Raw genomic sequence first — 21,902 nt, 5'->3', positions numbered from 1 at the left:
ATTATCACTTTAAATAATGGCCAATAACTTTCCACTTTCAGCCCATTATGCTATCATATTACCCTCACTATTCTGTCCCAGAAATACCCTCAGAAATCCTACTGTGATTACTATTATTACTGTTGTCAAACTTAAAATCTAACAATACAGATTTTTAAAATCTGTTCAAACCTGATTATTAATCTGATTTAAGATAGCTACAACCAATCCTAGAGTTTTGGACTGAATCCTAACTAAGAATGTAACCTTCTAACACAATTACATCTAATCAACATTTGTAAAATCACACTGAATTCAAACCTAACATCATAACAACATATCACTGAAATTATTATAACAATTCAGACTGGACCTAATCATTGAACCAAGATCAAACACACATAATAGCATTGTCAATATACTGACAATGCCCTGTTCAGAAAACAATATATACACAACATTCATTTGAATTTACTGATTTGAAAACAAACATGATTTAATTGACGAGTATTAATCAGTTGACTATTTACATCATTTGTCCATAATCAGTCTAAAACAAAAGAAACAGACTGTTTCAATCAGCATTTTCAGAAACAAGATTTATAACACAACTGATCGACGAACTTAATCGAGTCGATCACACACATTGTAATTAATCACAACCAACAGAAACAATTCATTTATTTGACTAATCATACGGGCATGAGACAAAGATGACAGAATTAATCAAATAAAAACATGAAAAATTAACAGGTTATTAAACAAACAATTATTCATGTAAGAAACAAAAAGAAATAAGGAAAGTACCTCTAAATCTTTAACTTCAACCGGACTCGAACTCAACTTGGATTTGGACTTTGTTTGAAATCAAACAGACCTTAGTCGAAGTATTTTCCACTGAAAATACTTCGACTAAGGTCGATTAAACCTCAATCTTTATTTAATTCAGGCAGAATCCAAAAGTCTGGTATTTCTAGGGTTCTTGAAGGTTCGATTTGGGACTTAACCATTTCTGGTCAGATTCGAGGGGGACCAAATACGACACAAGGGTGAGGGTAACCTAGGGGTTATTTGGTGTCAGTTTAGAATAGATCTGAGTTTGTTCTTGTTTGGCTCGAATCTTCAAAAGAAGATTCGAGAAGCTCTGAAATGATTCGAGCCAAACAAACACCAGATCCATAACGAGGCATGCTAGGGGGTACTATGGTGTTAACTAGGGGTTGTTTGGTTTAGATCTAAGCTCGGGTCGAATCTTCAATTGAAGATTCGAGAACCTTCAGGAAGATTCAAGCCAAGTGGCTAGCATATCTGGATAGAGGATGTTCAGGGGGTTCTGGGGTGTTATTTTGGTGACCGGCGGCGTTGTTGCCACCGGGTTTCAGGCGATAGGATCCTAGGGCGGCTAGGGTTAGGGGTGGGTTTCGGAAGATGATGATGAACAGTGGAGAGGGGGTGTTAAGTTAGGGGGCCGGGGTAGGGGTTTGGGCTTATATAGGGACGGGGTGGGTTGATGCTGACCGTTAGATCTAGTAGGATGAAAGGTCAGGATTTATCCACTTAACCAAACGATGTCGTTTGGTTTAAGCTGGGGGACGGGTTGAACCGGGTATCGGATCGGGTAATGATTGCGGGTTAGGTTCGTGGGATCTCAGCCGTTGTTGGCTTTGATCCAACGGTCACTGATAAGCTATGACCAAACGTTGTCGTTTTGACTCGTTTGAATAAGACCGGATCTGGGCTGCCTGGATTGGGCTGAGGGGGGGTATCTTGATTTGGGCCTGGATTTTAATCCTGTTCCGAGTTTCATTTATATATATTTTTTATTTTTCATTTTCTAATTCAAATTCCTAATTTTAATTATAAAATAATTTTAACCTCATAAAAAATATTAATTACTTTATAACAATTATTTAACACATAGACAAAACATTAATCACACAGTGAAATATTAAAATTAGAACAGACACATATTTTTGTTGTGATTTTATTTTTTTGAATCAATTATTAAATGCATAATTAAATCCTAGATATGCATGCAACATATATTTTTATTTTTATTTTCATTTTGTTATGACAAAGTAAACATTTACGGATATAAGACAAATATTTAACAAACATCACGCAAAAATTCAAAAATTGCACAGTAAAAGAAATTTATTTTATTTTTGATTTATTTTGGAGTAGTTTTTCGTGAGGCAAAAATCACGTGCTCACAGCTGCCCCTCTTTGTGCGGAAACTCGAAGAGTTTTCGTGCAAAGATAAAGTGAGCGGATACGAACGATTTTTGCCCGTTCAAATACTCCGTGGGAAGCATTTTTTGAAAGATTTGACCGAACCTCTGCTTCAAAGGTTTCCTACATATCTTTGGCTATAAAGGAATCAGGTCAATGTAGTTCGGGAAGTTTTGGGTAGCTGGGACTACCGTGGGACTGTGATGTTACTGTTGCTTCGTGCTGTTTTTACTGCTTGCTGACCTCCTTATTACACCTTACTTCAAAGGTAATACAAAAAGCTAAACTAGACTATGGTACATGAATTATAAAATCTTATCTAGATCATGCCCTTGCGTTTCTTGTTGTCTTGATATCTTGGTGACTCTTGGGCATTTGGCTTATTCCGTATTCCTTTTCATTGTGTCCCGTATTTTCTTCATCTGTTTGGGACTCTTGTCGTTTCTTGCTGGGGACTTTGTTGGACTCCTCTGCTTTATTGACTCTAAATGTGCTCCTTTTTCATATGAGCGGGCTTTTGATTTCAACACTTCAATTGTATTCCCTTGTTCTCCAGGTGGGTGCCTGACTTCTTCTTTTCTTTGTTCATCCTCATTCTCCAGGTGGACGCCTGATTTCTTCCATTTTTTTTTTGTCTTCGTTCTCCAGGTGGACGCCTGACTTCTTTAGTTCTTCATCCTCATTCTCCAGGTGGACGCCTAATTTCTTCTTTTCTCATCCTCATTCTCCAGGTGGACGCCTGATTTCTTTAATTCTCATCATCATTCTCCAGGTGGACGCCTGACTTCTTCAATTCTCATCCTCATTCTCCAGGTGGACGCCTGACTTCTTTAATTCTCATCCTCATTCTCCAGGTGGACGCCTGATTTCTTCAATTCTCATCCTCATTCTCCAGGTGGACGCCTGATTTTTTAATTCTCATCCTCATTCTCTAGGTGGACGCCTGATTTTTTAATTCTCATTCCTCATTCTCCAGGTGGACGCCTGACTTCTTTAGTTCTTCATCCTCATTCTCCAGATGGACGCCTGATTTCTTCTTTTCTCATCCTCATTCTCCAGGTGGACGCTTGACTTCTTTAATTCTTCATCCTCATTCTCCAGGTGGACGCCTGACTTCTTTAATTCTTCATCCTCGTTCTCCAGGTGGACGCCTGACTTCTTCTTTTAATTCTCCTCCTCATTCTCCGGGTGGACGCCTGATTTCTTCAATTCTCATCCTCATTCTCCAGGTAGACGCCTGATTTCTTCAATTCTCATCCTCATTCTCCAGGTGGACGTCTGACTTCTTCTTTTCTTTATCAGGTATTTCCTGACACAAATATTGTCTTTGCCCCTGTTTTAAATCAAAGAAAACTTTGTTAGTTTAAAGCAGGGTGGTTAACTAGGGTATTCTTGCTGATGGTGAGGCTTCTCTTCGTCTCTTTTTTATTGTCTTGGAATGGTTGAAAAAGACTGTTTTGTCCTTTTAATTGACCCTTGACTATAGGATTCCCCTCTGTATGTTTTCCTTCAAACCCTTTTAACCGTAATCATATGTCTCTCCTGACATTGTTGATCCACTTTTGATTTCACTTTTCTTCCTCCCATATCTTATTATTTTTTATCTCCCGCCTTTCATGGCCGTTTTTTTGCATCATGTAATCCTTGAACCTTGGTAGTACACCTTGACATTCCTTCTTATTTGTTTGGAATAAAACTTATCTCAAAGCTTTAGAAAAGTAAGATTACTAGTGACGAAACACGCTGATTTCAACAATTATAGAATGAAAAGAAAAATCCAAATTTGGATGACTGTTGGAAAAGGAATAAACTTATCTGATTGGAGTCACTGGCGCCAATGATCAGGGTATGCATTTTGGATTAATCAACCCAGTCTTTTAATCAATCTCCTTTCAATTGTCTCATTTTTGTTTTCCCCAAAATTTTCGTAATCCAACTTCATTTTTCATTTTACAGGCCTGTTGGACTTGCAATATCTCAAAGAGTTTTCACGGATAAACCTTCCTCATTTGTTTATTTCTTACTTCTTTTTCGCCTTATGGTGCCTGCGAAGGTTTTCACCAATAAGACTCTCTCCTTTTACTTTTTCTCAACTTCCATCGCCTTATGGTGCCCGTGTGGGTTTTCACCTATAAGACTCTCTCATTTTTACTTTCTTTTCTTGTTTGTACCAGAGTGTTATGAACCATCTTCATTTGTTTGACTCAGCATTTTTCTAAGATTGGTCGAAAGGTCTTTTTGGTATGTGGTGGGAAATGGAAAGGTATCAAAAACTAAATAGTTTTGGTATGGGTTTAAAATTACAACTCTTGGAATCTTTTCTTATTTCCAATACAATTCTTGCCCCAGTTTCTTGATTGGGGTCTCTTGAGTTTCTTTTTGTGCACATTATGTATATTGTGCACCCTATGACCGAGCCGTGAGGCGCCTACGTATCCTTCTTTGAGGAATCAGGTCAAACGTAGTTCACCAAATAATAGTGATTTTTTTTTCATATTTGATTTTCATCGATTCCAAGAGAGGGTAGGAACGAAACAAATATGGCTCAAAAGGGGAAGCAAAGGGTATAGTGTTTGGATAGCAGAATAAATTGCCTTTGTCATTCCAATCTTCGAAATAATGCTAAATACAAACATTCAAAAGTTATGCATAATATCTTTTTACCGCGTCAGAATTGATCGCCATATCTATGCATTTGCCTTCAATATCTGTTAAGCATAGTGCACCATTCGATAATACTCTGGTCACAATGAATGGTCCTTGCCAATTCGGGGCAAATTTGCCTTTTGCCTCAACCTGATGTGGAAGAATACGTTTCAGCACATGTTGGCCCACTTCGAACTTCCGTGGACGCACTTTTTTGTTGTATGCTCTTGCTATTCTTCTTTGATATAATTGACCATGACATACTGCGGTCAATCGTTTTTCATCAATCAAGTTTAACTGTTCTAGACGGGTTTTGACCCATTCATCATCATCAATCTTTGCTTCGGCGATGATCCGAAGGGAAGGAATCTCAACTTCTGCAGGAATTACTGCTTCAGTGCCATACACCAACAAATAAGGAGTTGCTCCTACTGAAGTGCGAACAGTAGTGCGGTATCCCAATAATGCAAATGGTAATTTTTCATGCCATTGTCTTGAACCTTCTACCATTTTCCGAAGTATTTTCTTTATGTTTTTGTTGGCCGCCTCGACTGCTCCATTCGCCTTGGGCCGATATGGGGTAGAGTTGCGATGTGTAATCTTAAACTGTTGACATACTTCCTTCATTAAGTTGTTGTTAAGATTAGCACCGTTATCTGTGATGATCACCTTTGGGATTCCGAATCGACATATGATATTTGAGTGGACAAAATCGACCACAGCTTTCTTGGTCACCGATTTGAATGTCTTGGCCTCAACCCATTTGGTAAAATAATCAATGGCTACCAGAATGAACCTGTGCCCATTGGATGCTGCCGGCTCAATTGGTCCAATCACATCCATGCCCCAGGCAACGAAGGGCCATGGTGCCGACATTGTGTGCAACTCGGATGGTGGAGAATGAATCAAATCTCCGTGTATTTGGCATTGATGACACTTGCGCACAAAACTGATACAATCTCGCTCCATGGTAAGCCAATAGTAACTAGCTCGGAGGATTTTCTTTGCCAACACATATCCACTCATGTGGGGTCCGCAAACTCCCGAATGTACTTCAGACATGACAGCTGTAGCTTGTCTGGCATCTATGCATCTTAATAATCCAAGATCTGGTGTTCTTTTATACAAAACTCCTCCGCTTAAGAAGAATCCATTTGCCAATCGCCTAATGGTCCTCTTTTGATCTCCTGTGGCTTGTGCGGGATATATCCCCATCCTGATATACTCCTTGATGTCGTGGAACCATGGTTCACCATCAAATTCTTCTTCAACCATATTGCAATAAGCGTGCTGATCGTGGACTTGAATATGTATCGGATCTACATAAGCTTTGTCCGGATGATGCAACATTGATGCCAGGGTAGCCAATGCATCGGCAACCTCATTATGGATTCTTGGAATATGTTGGAACTCCACTGATTGAAACCGCTGACAAAGATCATGTAGACATTGTCGGTATGGTATGAGCTTCAAGTCTCGGGTTTCCCATTTTCCTTGAATTTGATGTACCAAAAGATCCGAATCTCCCATGACTAAGATTTCTCGGATACCCATGTCTGCGGCTAGCCTTAACCCCAAAATGCAAGCTTCATATTCAGCCATATTATTGGTGCAATAAAATCGCAATTGAGCCGTAACAGGATAGTGATGCCCTGTTTCAGAAATGATTACAGCTCCTATCCCGACTCCTTTCATGTTAGCGGCTGCATCAAAGAAACGTTTCCAGCCAGGTTTTTCAATTCGCTCCACCTCGTCGATATGCATTGTTTCTTCATCAGGAAAATAGGTTTTCAACGGTTCGTATTCTTCATCGACCGGGTTTTCGGCTAAATGATCGGCCAGTGCTTGAGCCTTCATTGCAGTTCGAGTCACATAGATGATGTCAAATTCTGTGAGCAATATCTGCCACTTTGCAAGTCTTCCCGTTGGCATAGGCTTTTGAAAAATGTATTTCAATGGATCCAACCGAGAAATGAGGTAAGTAGTGTAGGATGACAAATAGTGTTTCAATTTTTGAGCTACCCATGTTAGGGCGCAACATGTCTTTTCCAGATGAGTATACTTAACCTCATAAGCTGTGAACTTCTTGCTAAGGTAGTAGATGGCCTGTTCTTTTCTGCCAGTGAGGTCATGCTGCCCCAATACACAACCAAATGAATTTTCCAAAACCGTTAAGTAAAGAATCAAAGGTCTTCCTGGCTCTGGCGGGACCAACACGGGCGGGTTCGACAAGTACCCTTTTATCTTATCGAACGCTTCTTGACACTCATCGGTCCATTTGACCGCAGCATCCTTTTTCAACAATTTGAAAATTGGCTCACAGGTTGTTGTGAGCTGAGCAATAAACCTGCTGATGTAATTTAACCTTCCCAACAAACTCATTACTTCAGTTTTGTTCCTTGGAGGTGGCAATTCTTGGATGGCTTTGATTTTTGATGGGTCTAGCTCGATGCCTCGCCAACTGACTATGAATCCCAGTAACTTTCCAGATGGAACTCCAAACGCGCATTTGGCAGGGTTAAGCTTGAGGTTGTACCTGCGAAGTCTTAAGAAGAATTTCCTTAAGTCCCCAACGTGGTCAGATTGATGCTTTGATTTTATGATCACATCGTCCACGTATACCTCAATCTCTTTGTGTATCATATCATGAAACACTATGGTCATCGCTCTCATGTAGGTTGCTCCGGCGTTCTTCAAACCGAATGGCATTACCCGATAGCAATAAGAGCCGTTTTTTCTGCATCTTCTTCATCCATTAGAATTTGATGATACCCGGCATAACAATCCATGAAAGATCCTATATCATGCTTGGCACAATTGTCGATCAAAATATGGATATTGGGTAATGGGAAATTATCCTTTGGACTTTCTTTGTTGAGATTGCGGTAGTCGACGCATACTCTAATTTTGCCGTCTTTCTTTGGTATAGGAACGATATTAGCCAACCAAACAGGATATCGAGTGACTCGAATGACCTTTGCTTCTAATTGTTTGGTGATTTCTTCCTTAATTCTCACACTCATATCAAGCTTGAATTTTCTCAGCCTTTGCTTGACAGGAGGCACCGTTGGATCGGTGGGCAATTTGTGAACCACTAAATCAGTGCTCAGGCCCGGCATGTCGTCATATGACCATGCAAAAACATCTTTGAATTCTATGAGTGCTTTAATTAACTCTTCTCGGATCTTTGGTTCGAGATGGACACTTATTTTAGTTTCTCGGATATTACTCGTGTCCCCTATATTGATGTCCTCGGTATCACTCAAGTTAGGTTTGATTTTTTCCTCAAAGTGAATTAACTCTTTACTAATCTCTTCAAAAACCTCATCTTCATCATATTCTGATTCATAATCACAATATATTTCTTGAATTAATATTTCGGAACCAGATTGATTTTTAAGACTGGGCTGAGGATTCCTCATGCATGCCATATCACTAGAGCCAGCGTAAAAAGAACTGTACAGGAAAGAAGAAAAAGAAAAGAAAACTATCAGGAATGATAATAAAAAGGAAACTGCTTTTTATTGGATGATGAAAGATAACAAGGTTTTGCACACTTCAAACAAACTGTAAGATAAGCTTTGGGATTACAACCCTGAAGCAACCCAAACAAACTTGAAAGAAAATCAAAATAAACTACCAAGACTCCTTTCGAATGGGGAGAGGAGTGACTTTCCAATTATTAAGCTTTGTTTCTGGCCCAACGAATTGAACTTCTGCGTTGCTACACCCTTCTCCGCTTTCCAACATATTCACATCATCAAATAATTTCTCGAATCTTTCAATCAATTCCTCCTCAGGATTGACCCGGGATTTAGGAATTGTTGTTATCGGGCGATTTTTAGCACCGGTCTTGACAAAAGACTTTGACAGATGTGGGACTGGTTTTGGAAGAACCCATGCTTGGTGTTTCAGCTTCCTAGCCCTTATCACGTCATTGGCAGTGGGTATGAACCCCAAACCGAATGTTCCCCAGTTCTCGGGGAGAGATACTGGTTGTATAATTCCTTGCAAAGATAAACCCAGACCTTTGCCGGGTATAAAGCCATTCTTTAACATTTCATAAGCTACCATGACTGATGCAGAGGATATCTTTGGATTTGGAAGGTATTTCCCCTCTGGAATTTTCTCTATCGACACTGTGTCGGTCACTTGGTATACCCATGGTCCCTGGTCATTTTCTGTTCCCTCGACCGGTACAATGGTACTGCTGTGAGCATTTAAACTTTCTTCTCCATACACGACTACTTCTTGATGATCCCATTCAAACTTGACAGCCTGATGTAGTGTTGACGGGACTGCTTTAGCAGCATGGATCCATGGTCGACCCAACAACAAGTTGTAAGAAACAGTTATGTCCAACACTTGAAATTCCATTGTGAATTCAACTGGCCCTATTGTTAGTTCCAACACTATGTCGCCAAATGAATCTCTGCTTCCACCGTCAAACCCCCGTACGCAGATACTATTCTTCTGGATCCTCTCCTCTTTAATTTTTAATTTGCTTAAAGTGGAGAGAGGGCAGATGTTTGCACTTGACCCATTGTCAACCAATACCCGGGTTACTACGGAGTTTTCACATTTCACGGTGAGGTAAAGAGCTCTGTTGTGCTCGGTACCTTCCACAGGCAATTCATCATCAGCAAATGTAATTTTGTTTGTCTCAAAGATTCTGTTGGCTATTCTTCCCAAATGATTTACAGAGATTTTTTCAGGAACATGAGCCTCATTCAGGATTTTCATCAAAGCCAGACGGTGCTCCTCTGAATGGATCAGTAATGACAACAATGAAATTTGAGCGGGCGTCTTCTTCAATTGATCCACAACAGAATAATCATGGAGTTTCATTTTTCTTAAAAACTCTTCCGCCTCTTCTTCCGTCACAGCTCTCTTTATTGGTGTTGGATTATTTTTAGTTTTTCTTAACTCTTCGGGTGTAAAACATCTTCCCGAACGAGTCAAGCCTTGCACCTCACACACTTCTTCCTTGACTTCTTTTCCCTTGTACATTACAGTCACCCGTTCATAGTTCCATGGGATGGCTTTGTTATTGATGACTGGCAGCTGGGTTAGAGGTGTGATAATAACCCGATCTGTACGGGCTCCTTCCACGAATACAATGGGTTTGTTAGCAACCTCTGGTACTATCACTTTCGGCCTTTCTTGTTTTGTGGCAACTTTGCTCGATGATCCCTCCTCGACTATCATAGATGGTTCATCACCATTTCTGTTCTGCTTAGGTACCGGCTTCTCCTCTGTTAACTGCTTATCTGGCTTGGCTTCATGAGACTTGATCATCATGACAGTTTGTGACGGCTTCTTTGTCTCCCCATCAGCTTGTATGATTTCTATCATATTGGCCTCTTGATGGGCTGGCATTGGATTTCTATTGATATTGGGAGCTTCGGGGGTTTGAACCTCGATTTTATTAGTATCAATCAGCTCTTGTATTGCATTTTTCAAATGCCAGCATTTCTCTGTATCATGGCCTGGCGCACCGGAGCAATATTCACAGCTAATGGTGTAATCCAGATTCTTTGGCGGAGGATTGGGTAGCTTGGATTGTATTGGTCTTAGCATGTCTAGCTGTCTCAGCCTGTGGAACAGACTAGTGTAAGACTCTCCCAATGGAGTGTAAGTTTTCTTTTTCTGTTCCCTTTCTCCCCTGAATGCTGGCCTAGGCCTGAAACCTGGTCCGGGATAGGCTCGTGGGTAAGTACTTGGTATGGCAGGAGCACGCCAATTGGCGTGAACAAGTGGCTGATTGTATGCTTAAGCATGGTTAATGGAAAAATGAGGCTCCGAAGGGTGATAGTAATGTTGGGATGAATCGTGGTGGTAAGTTGATTGGCGAGGTCGTTGTTGATTATAGTAAAGCGGTGAACCTCTAGGTCCTGACCAAATTCCTGAATCAACTACCGCTGCTTCCTCCCTCTTCTTTCTTCCGATTCCTCCTACCCCGCCTTGAATAGCTTGAGTTGTCGCCTTAATCGCTGAATAGCTCATGATTTTATTTGTCTTGAGGCCTTCTTCCACCATACCTCCCATCTTCACCACTTCGTTGAATGATTTCCCAACCGCTGAAACCAAATGGGCATAATAAGTTGGTTCCAAGGCTTGGAGGAAATAGTCTACCATTTCACTCTCCTTCATAGGAGGATCCACTCTTGCTGCCTGTTCTCTCCATCGGAAGTCATACTCTCTGAAACTTTCATTGTGTTTCTTCTCAAACTTTGTCAAAGATAATCGATCTGGGATGATTTCCAGATTGTATTGGAAATGGTATGCGAATGCCTGTGCCAGGTCATCCCAGGTGTACCATCTCCCATGGTCCTGGCGTGTATACCACACCAAAGCTGATCCGCTTAAACTTTGACTGAAGTAAGCCATCTATAATTCATCCTTTCCCCCAGCTCCTCGCATCTTGCTGCAGAAACCCCTTAAGTGGGCTACTGGGTCGTCGTGCCCGTTATATAGGTCAAATTTGGGCATCTTGAAGCCGACTGGTAATTGTACATTAGGGAATAAGCACAAATCTTTGTATGCTACACTGACTTGCCCACCTAATCCTCGTATGTCTCTGAACGATTGTTCTAGACTCTTGACCTTCCTGAACATCTCTTCTTTTGGCTGGTTTGTCAATTTCGGTTGGGAGATCAAAACGAGGAGCAGTTGAATGAATTTCGGAGGCTTTGAGGGTGGGCTCCGGGGGTAATATTGGTTGTCCTGGGCCTGGAATGTAGGCTCACTAGGAGATTTGTGGAATGTAGCAGGGGGAGGTGCTATGAAAACATGAGTCATAGGTGGAGGAAAATATGGAACTGGTTTCGGAGGTGGAGACTGCGGTGTCTGAGAGGTGGTGCCTCGGTAGTGCTGGTAAATGGGGAAATTTGGGGATAATTCAGTGGTAATATTATCCTGAGTTTGGGTCATTGATGGAGCAGGGTTAGTTGAATAAGACGGGGGTAACTGTCCTGTAGACCAGGCTTGGTACATCTCAGCCATTTGCTGCTTGAGTTTAAACATCTCTTCTTTCATTTTCCCGACATCCATCTCCTCTAGCTCCATACCTGTGTCAACATCTGGGATAGACATACTTTCGGGTAGTGGTCCTTTTGATCTCGTGTGATAATGATAATATGCCAGTATACTCTTTAGAGAAACTAACTGCTTGAATTCTGAAAATGAACAAACTTGTTAGTCTTGAGAGTTTAACACATATATAATTACACGTTGAGATGCAATGCTCCTAGACAAATATCCCCTTTCTATTATGCATTTGCTCGGCCGCTTGTGTCGTCCCAGCTTTCTTGAAATTTTTATTGTTACTCACTTTTATTTTATTTATTATATTCCTTATTGTGGTGGTCGAATCTTATAAAGATTGCCTACGTATCATGCCCCCGTATGAATCAGACCTTGCGTAGTTCGGACATGAGGCAAACATTTTTATTCATTATACAAAGATGAACAGACATTACATTTGAAAACGTTGTAAGAAAATGGCTTGAAATACACACACTTAAATCAAAATAAAAGATACAATTCTTAACATCTCACAACGTGCCCCACTTTCCACTTGTGTTGTAAATTATTAGATTATTTGCTCAATGTGGGGTTTGACCTGGATGACCTCCCAGCGTACGATACATCCTTTCCAACTCCATTGCTAGATGACGGGCAAAAGTGGGTGCATGCTCTGTAAACCTTTCATAATCCATTCCTTGGCAGTTTACGTAACTTTGAGAAGTGTAGATCGCCAGGTCGTGGATTTGTGCCCTGAAATCTTGGAGACGTTGGTCTTGGTTCTGCAATTGCTGCTAACGAGTGGTGGCTATATATCTGACACGGTTTTCACGATCTAGAGCTGACTCTAATAGAGCTCGGAGTCTGGCCTGCTCTAATCTTACATGCGCTCTTTCCCTGTCGATGCCTGCTTGTTGATGTTCTCTGTTGCATCTTCTTCCCTCTTCTAGTTGTGCACGAAGCTGATCTTCTGATCGTATCCAATGGTCTTTTTCCTTCTTGAATTGTGCCCTGTCTTCTTCAGATTGCCTTACTTGGCGTTCCTTATTAGATCTGGCCTCTTCGTTTAATTGTTGGATCCTTTCTTTTGCTTTGCTCAACGCCCTTTCATTTTCCGCAAGATTGGAATCATAATCTTGCATTCTTTCAAAAAGATTGGCGATGGTTTTTTGATCCTTCCAGCTCCTCTTTGGTGTCTCAGAAACTCTTTTCATTTTTTGGAATCGAGCATGAAGATTTTCATTCTCACAAGCTAGACTCTTCTTCTCGCCTTCGGCTTCTTGTGCTTGCAAATCTTTCTCCAAACTGAGGCTTCTCAGATTTTCTTTTAGGGCATGGATAGTTGCTTTGTACCCTTTTTCCTTTTCTCCCCAGATCAACCGCTCTTGGATTTTATCATTGAAGTTTTGAACATGGGGTCTTTTTGTTGGCCTTCTTAGCTCAGGCTCTGGTACATCATCCACGCGAGACCGTTTTTCAAACCACCTTGCATATCCAGGATTTATCTCACCCTTTGTAGTGTCTGGGACTTGAGTATCACTTTTCAAGTATCGACATCCATTCCACATCTGCTGAAGTAGAGCCTCGGGAATAGTGGCTTCTGGGTGTAATTCGATTACTTGCATACTCAAATCTTCATCATCAGGAACTACTTGATATCTCCCTAGTTGTCTTAGGACTCTTAGTGGTGCATACGGCTGGATGCTTCTCAATCCCAATAGTAGCAGATAACTATTTGAGGTTGACATGTGTATCACTTCCCTCATCGGGAGCCATCCCAAAGTCCATTCAATCTGATTTGCCGTTAAAGCCTTTAGATGAGATACCCATGCTTCTATCCCTTCTGGAGCCTGATAATTTTTTATTCTTTCCTCATAACTCTCGATGCAATTATCATTGTTTGACCCATACTGTATGATCTTGGGCTGTTGTTGGAGATGTTCAATCACCCACATTTGCAACAAAATTTTGCATCCTTCGAAGACTTTTGCTCCTGATTTACATAAAGTCAAAGCCCGATAAATGTCTGAGAGAATGATGGGGACAAGGGTGTGATTTTCTTTGGTGGTGAGGATTTGCACAACTTTCGCGGTGCGAATATCAATTGTTCGCTCTTTGTTTGGGAAGACCATGATTCCTAGAAAAGCCACCATGAAGGCAAAGCGACGGTGAATCTGCCAAGTGTCTTTGTTTTGCTTGTTAGTAAGGCCTTTCTCATGAATTTCGAACCCATCTGACTTTCCGAACCTTGAATACAAAAAGTTGAAGGAACAACATCCATTGATGACAATGCTTTTCCTGATTTGACTGCTGATGTTCAGAAGACCGAAGAATCGATGTACCGAAGGAGCCTTTGTGAATATCAGGCTTTGATTTCTTAGACTTCCGTCAAAACCAGCATATCCAGCTATCTCCTCTAATGTAGGAGTAAGCTCGAAGTCAGAGAAACGAAAGACATTGTGAACAGGGTCCCAAAAAGTTACTAGCGCCGCAATCAGATCATCACGGGGTTTAACTTTCATAATATCCGTGAGATTTCCCAAATGCTTGACGACCCATTTTTGACCATCTTCGCCTAAATCATACCACCATATTTGAAGCTGAAATAGAAACTCTTCTGTATTTGTGGATGGGGGGTTTTGCGTGGTGCTCATTTTGTATCTGAAATTTAATTTGATAAAGTCAAGACTCATTTTGAAAATATACACTAAAAAATCATTTTTCAAAAATTTTATTTATTAAATACCTTTATTTCAAGATTTAAAACTATTTTTGGAAATTTTTAAAACAACCCATTTTATTCCTTGGTTCTCACCATGATTTCATTTAAGCTGGTCAACAAGCACGTTCGAGGCAAATGAATGCACAAGTAGCAAGTAGGATGCATCAGGATGGTCTTTTTGTTTCGGGTTCACCTGTCCTAGACAGACCCAACCCCTGTGTTGAGTCTCCAAGGCCAAATGTACATGATGCAAATAGACGTTCCTACTAGGGATCCGGTACATGGCTGAGTTATTCTAGGTGAAAAACCTGAGGTTGATTGTTCTAAACCTGGCTTACCCAAACGGACAGTTTGAGCCGAAGCGGGGGCAACGTACCGGGAGCACGAAAGTCTACCCGGCCTAGTTACTTGTCCCAACTTCGTCTTATTTGGTATGACTTTAACAGAAAGGTGGGCCACGCGCACGTGTGCACCATAAATTTAGAAGACTCAGAAAGAAGGGGGTTTCGTAGCAGTTGTATATATTCATAATTCAAATAATATTAAAGCGGTAAAAGTGTCATTTAGCACATTGGGCATATATCATGTAAAAAAATCAGATAATAAATAAAGCCAACTATAACAATTATTTTAAGCTCGAATTCTTGAACCCTGAACCAGTGGTTCTGGGTTCGATCCCCAGTAGAGTCGCCAGAGCTGTCGCACCTCCTTTTTACCGCGCCCGCGGGGCGCGTGGGGAGTTTTCTCCAATTGAAGGACAGTCGAAACGGGATTTATTTAATTATTTCAGAGTCGCCACCTGGGAATTTTAAGGCGTCCCAAGTCACCAATTTTAATCCCTGAATCGAGGAGAATATGACTCTGTTTATTATTCTGCGAACCAGAAATCCTGAGTAAGGAATTCTGTTAATCCGGAAGAAGGTGTTAGGCATTTCCGAATTCTGTGGTTCTAGCACGGTCGCTCAACTGTTTTTATTATTGGCTTAATTATCTTGATTTTACTAAATACGTTTTTATTGCATGATTTTACTACCGCTTTTACTTATTGTTTATGACGAATTACGCGTACGTATATTCGTATTATATATCTTTTATAATTATAGAGGATCGTGCCACGCATACGTGTACACAATAAAATTGTCCATGTTATAGTTTTTTTATTAAAAATCATATGTTCGAAATTTAAAATAAAATCAGGAACATCATCACCCTTGTATTTAGACAATGAACTGCACATCTCGGGTTATATGAAATTATTTTAACATTTTTGGAGAAGTCCTTTTTATTAAATATTCGTTCGAAATTGCGCGTACGCATAATCCGAATTTGCTTTTAAAAATATAATCAGGGTACGCGAACACATCCCTAATTGCGCAAAATATTTGTAATGGTATTATGGATTTTCCACAAATTGTTTATTATATTCATACATTTTTATGTGAAAATCATGAGAACTCCCATTTTAGAGGCCCTTAAATTCTTTGAAAAGAATTCACAATCTATTAAATGTTGCCCGTCGATTATAATTTCCGAGTATAAATTATATTCATTCCAACTATTCAAATTCAAAGAAAAGAATAAAAATATGATTAATACTATTTTTAACAAGTACAACATATATATATGCCAAAGAATGAATTGTATATGAAACTAACAAAAATGATTTATGAAAGGAGAAGTATTTTTGAACAATTTTTACATTATTTATTTAGTGCAAATTCTATTTCTAATTACCATTGATATAAAGTGTTGCAATTGGTGTTTGTACATCTCATCTTATTTTCATATACTTTCTTTTAATCTAATAGGCCTAATTATTTTAATTATTTATACTTATGATTGAGTTGGGATAGATATATATATATAATCAAACCAATTTGATTCCCAATCTATATGAATTATCGCTAAACATTAACTTTCACATTGTATAAGTTCCTAGGCCCTTTATTATTAAGAAAGAGAACAAGTCTACCTAATTGACTTAATAAGATGATATTGCATACAACATTATTCGTCATATTTTGATGTTTGCAAACATAGCGGAATATACTAATGCTACTTTCGACTATTGATGTTAACCATAATCACTATTTACGCCATATATGGATAACATGCAACCAATCATCATATAACCTTAATCCGCAGCCAAATAATCGAAATACTCTAACCACGCATTTTTTTTGATATTCCCAGAATACTTTATACCTCCTAACAATGTCGTAAAACTTAATTAATAGCCAATTTCATGCCATATTCCCTATCTTGACAATTCAATCATAACTACACTTTAAGGAAATTCTGGAATGGATAATATTATTACAACACTTATATGAATTGCAAACGAGAATGATCAGCTGATAATTAACATGTCAAGCACACTACTATATTAAACAACATGAAACAAAACTGATTATAATAACAAACTTAGATAAATGGAAAAATAGAATTGCAATTCAATCTTCATTGATTCGTCATACTGAATCTCTTTCCAACATAGAATTTAAAAGATAAGTACCTGGAACTGAAGGTAGAAGAAGTAAATTTCAGCAGTAGCAGCAGTAACAAAATCAGCAGAATAGCAATCGTTCCACAGATTTGAGCAATAATAAGACCCGAGGAGCCCAGATGCACAATGACGGTATTTTTTAAAGAAACTTCAGATTTTAACTGAACTATGGAATCAAATACATCCGAACAGATTCAACAAAAGGACAATATTTCAGATTTCAGTTTCTTTTTCTGTTTCAAATTCCTGTTTCTGATTTTTTTTCTGTTTCTGATTTTTTTCTGTTTTTGCTGTTGTATCTGTGTCAGATTGTGTACGTGTGTGAGTGTTCTATTTTCTGTTTCTTTTGCTATTTTTCTTTCTTCTTCTTAGATTTTTATTTCTCTCAAATGTATATGTATTGCTGTGTGCATTTTCTATGCTTTAGAAATCAGCCTCTCTTAAAATTCTCTGAAAAATGAACTCTAAAATCTCTGTCTGAAAACTGATTTCTCTCTCTCAAATTCCTTCTTAAAAATCTGCTCAAAATCTCACTTTTCCCTCTTCTGATCTCTCTTTTCTTTCTGTCTGAAAGCTCTCTCTTTTTTCTTGTTCTTTTCAAATCTGATGGTCTCCTGTACTTATACAGGTCTGGTCCTATCTTTTTAAGTACTTCTTGGACCCCTTTTTTCTTTTAAAATCAAAAAGTTCCATTAAAAACTGCTTTTGAATAATTTAAATGATCCTATCCTGATTTTAAGCAGCCCCATTACCCTTTGTTTCTCATTATCACTTTAAATAATAGCCAATAACTTTCCACTTTCAGCCCATTATGCTATCATATTACCCTTAGAAATCCTACTGTGATTACTATTATTACTGCTGTCAAACTTAAAATCTAACAATACAGATTTCTAAAATCTGTTCAAACTTGATTATTAATCTGATTTAAGACAGCTACAACCAATCCTAGAGTTTTGGACTGAATCCTAACTAAGAATGTAACCTTCTAACACAATTACATCTAATCAACATTTGTAAAATCACATTGAATTCAAAACTAACATCATAACAACATATCACTGAAATTATTATAACAATTCAGACTGGACTTCATCATTGAACCAAGATCAAACACACACAGGAGCATTGTCAATATACTGACAATGCCCTGTTCAGAAAACAATATATACACAACATTCATTTGAATTTACTGATTTGCAAACAAACATGATTTAATTGACGAGTATTAATCAGTTGACTATTTACAACATTTGTCCATAATCAGTCTAAAACAAAAGAAACAGACTGTTTCAATCAGCATTTTCAGAAACAAGATTTATAACACAACTGATCGACGAACTTAATCGAGTCGATCACACACATTGTAATTAATCACAACCAACAGAAACAATTCATTTATTTGACTAATCATACGGGCATGAGACAAAGATGACAGAATTAATCAAATAAAAACATGAAAAATTAACAGGTTATTAAACAAACAATTATTCATGTAAGAAACAAAAAAGAAATAAGGAAAGTACCTCTAAATCTTTAACTTCAACCGGACTCGAACTCAACTTGGATTTGGACTTTGTTTGAAATCAAACAGACCTTAGTCGAAGTATTTTCCACTGAAAATACTTCGACTAAGGTCGATTAAACCTCAATCTTTATTTAATTCAGGCAGAATCCAAAAGTCTGGTATTTCTAGGGTTCTTGAAGGTTCGATTTGGGACTTAACCATTTCTGGTCAGATTCGAGGGGGACCAAATACGACACAAGGGTGAGGGTAACCTAGGGGTCATTTGGTGTCAGTTTAGAACAGATCTGAGTTTGTTCTTGTTTGGCTCGAATCTTCAAAAGAAGATTCGAGAAGCTCTGAAATGATTCGAGCCAAACAAACACCAGATCCATAACGAGGCATGCTAGGGGGTACTATGGTGTTAACTAGGGGTTGTTTGGTTTATATCTAAGCTCGGCTCGAATCTTCAAATGAAGATTCGAGAACCTTCAGGAAGATTCGAGCCAAGTGGCTAGCATATCTGGATAGAGGATGTTCAGGGGGTTCTGGGGTGTTATTTGTGTGACCGGCGGCGTTGTTGCCGCCGGGTTTCAGGCGATGGGATCCTAGGGCGGCTAGGGTTAGGGGTGGGTTTCGGAAGATGATGATGAACAGTGGAGAGGGGGTGTTAAGTTAGGGGGCCGGGGTAGGGGTTTGGGCTTATATAGGGACGGGGTGGGTTGATGCTGACCGTTAGATCTAGTAGGATGAAAGGTCAGGATTTATCCACTTAACCAAACGATGTCGTTTGGTTTAAGCTGGGGGGACGGGTTGAACCGGGTATCGGATCGGGTAATGATTGTGGGTTAGGTTCGTGGGATCTCAGCCGTTGGTTGGCTTTGATCCAACGGTCACTGATAAGCTATGACCAAACGCTGTCGTTTTGACTCGTTTGAATAAGCTCGGATCTGGGCTGCCTGGATTGGGCTGAGGGGGGGTATCTTGATTTGGGCCTGGATTTTAATCCAGGTCCGAGTTTCATTTATATATATTTTTTATTTTTCATTTTCTAATTCAAATTCCTAATTTTAATTATAAAATAATTTTAACCTCATAAAAAATATTAATTACTTTATAACAATTATTTAACACATAGACAAAACATTAATCACACAGTGAAATATTAAAATTAGAACAGACACATATTTTTGTTGTGATTTTATTTTTTTGAATCAATTATTAAATGCATAATTAAATCCTAGATATGCATGCAACATATATTTTTATTTTTATTTTCATTTTGTTATGACAAAGTAAACATTTACGGATATAAGACAAATATTTAACAAACATCACACAAAAATTCAAAAATTGCAGAGTAAAAGAAATTTATTTTATTTTTGATTTATTTTGGAGTAGTTTTTCGTGAGGCAAAAATCACGTGCTCACTACGAGGCTTAGCCTTTTAGACCCATAATCTTCGAGGGGGGATTTGTTCAGATGCCTGAGAATGAAGATAGCCTATGGGCTTTTGAGAGTAGTCCCCGAGTGGGGGTTTGCTCAGGCTCGGGCTACTTGGAGACTTGTTTTGAACTTAATGTAGACTGCCTTAAGGCATTGCAGATAGATCCCGGATAAGGGCTTACCCGAATTTAGATGATCTTTCGAGGCCGAGCCCATATGAATGGAGTTTTATCGCTTATATTCTTCTTGAGAAAAGCCCTTGAGATCGGGTACCATCTCGAGTCTCGTAATGATATTAATGGCCCCTTAGAGCATATCTTCTTCTTGGTGGAGGTCCTCGAGATCGGTTACCATCGCGGGACTTGCAATGATGCCAATGGCTTTCTGGAGCCTATCTTCTTTTTTAGGGGAGGTCCTCGAGATCGGTTACCATCGCGGGACTTGCAATGATGCCAAATGGCTTTCTGGAGCCTATCTTTTTTTTGGGGGGAGGTCCTCGAGATCGGGTACCATCTCGGGACATGGTTGATGCGGGGGTCTCTAACCCCAAAATGTCATATGGCAGAGTTGGGTGTATGATATATTTATGAAGCAACCGAGGTAGTTCTGCTGGTACATCTTCCCAGGCTAAAAATGGCTTAGTCGACATCTTCTCAGCCATCTCGTCAGGCTGTATCAGCGTTTTCACCATCGACGTCTACAAACCCTACGATGCCGATCCACCACGCCTTTCATTGTTTATAATGAAGAAGATGGAGATCATGGGTATATGAGCCGATTCATCCGAGTACGGACTGCCGATATTATTCAGTGGAGTTTCTGCCATTTCCTGAGGAATGGAATTTTACACGTAATTGGTACACTCGTGCCTTCATAGTTTTGTTTATGGTGATGGTGGGCTCCATAAATGAGCCTTCTTTTCTTTTTCTATAGCAATTTCGCAAATGTCGGGCGAGGTTCCGGACCTGCCGGATTGGGTTCGGCAGTTGGCGACCCACTCGACTTACATGAGCATAAGTGATGAGCTTTATCTAAAGATAGGCGGGAGGAAAAATACCACGGTACGTGCTATGTGATTTGCTCCCCCCTTTCTATCAGAAGGGCGCCTTTTCTTTCTGCACACTAACTCTGTCGTCGTAGGCATTGGGGAGTCCATTAAAGTTACGTCTTGTACTCTAGAAGAGAGAAAGGGATCGACGGCTTCAGCATCGAGGGATGATAATAATATTATTAAGCGGAAAAGGTCTTTGCAGGGTGACGGTGATTATAGCAATACGAGCCAGGCCCGGAGGCTCAGAGAGGGTGTATCAGCCGAACCTGCAGCGTCCAGGATCTCTGGATTTAGATAAATGGTCACTCCTCTACTACCATCTTCCTTTACCGTCAAAGGTACTTCGAGGAATGAAGGTTTTCTGCCGCCGACTCCTTCTCCCATCGAAGGTACTTCGAGGGGTGTTCAGTGCCAAAGGGTGCATAAATCGGGCGACCGAGCCCCAAATCGGTGCGGTTCTACCGGGTAGATGGGGCTAGACTAGTAGATGTGCACTCAACTTTTAAGGAAGCCCAACGGCTTTACTTGGCGGTAGGTTTTGGTCATTCGTACTGGTTTTGTAGCTTTGTAATTTTCACTTTCTTACCATGTTTCTCTTCCGCAAACTTTTAACAAGCTCAAAATCCGAGCTGCTTCACCGTGAGGCCAGGCTGCGAAAAGCCGTAGATGGAGAGAAATCCCTCAAGCTTCTTTTTGATGAAAAGGAAGATGAGTTGGCAGACTTGCGGTTTGAGGCGAGTCGCAGTTTGAACTACGAGAGCTACCTCGAAGAGCAGGTAATTTTTGTTTC

General features: G+C 39.7%; 1 protein-coding gene across 1 annotated transcript in view; it reads right to left on the bottom strand.

The window, feature by feature from the left end:
- The window catches only part of LOC138887137 (uncharacterized), a 66,449-nt gene extending 44,953 nt beyond the window's left edge, over positions 1–21,496 (bottom strand). The window contains exon 1 of the mRNA XM_070168852.1: positions 21,379–21,496. Within this exon, the coding sequence (XP_070024953.1) occupies positions 21,379–21,496 (118 nt within the window). The remainder of the gene's footprint in view (positions 1–21,378) is intronic.
- Between the last annotated feature and the right edge of the window lie 406 nt (positions 21,497–21,902).

The sequence above is a fragment of the Nicotiana sylvestris genome, chromosome 3 (assembly GCF_000393655.2).
Source record: "Nicotiana sylvestris chromosome 3, ASM39365v2, whole genome shotgun sequence".
Classification (NCBI taxonomy): Eukaryota; Viridiplantae; Streptophyta; class Magnoliopsida; order Solanales; family Solanaceae; genus Nicotiana; species Nicotiana sylvestris.
Note: the sequence above shows the minus strand (reverse complement) of the source record. Positions and strands in the feature narration are given on the sequence as shown.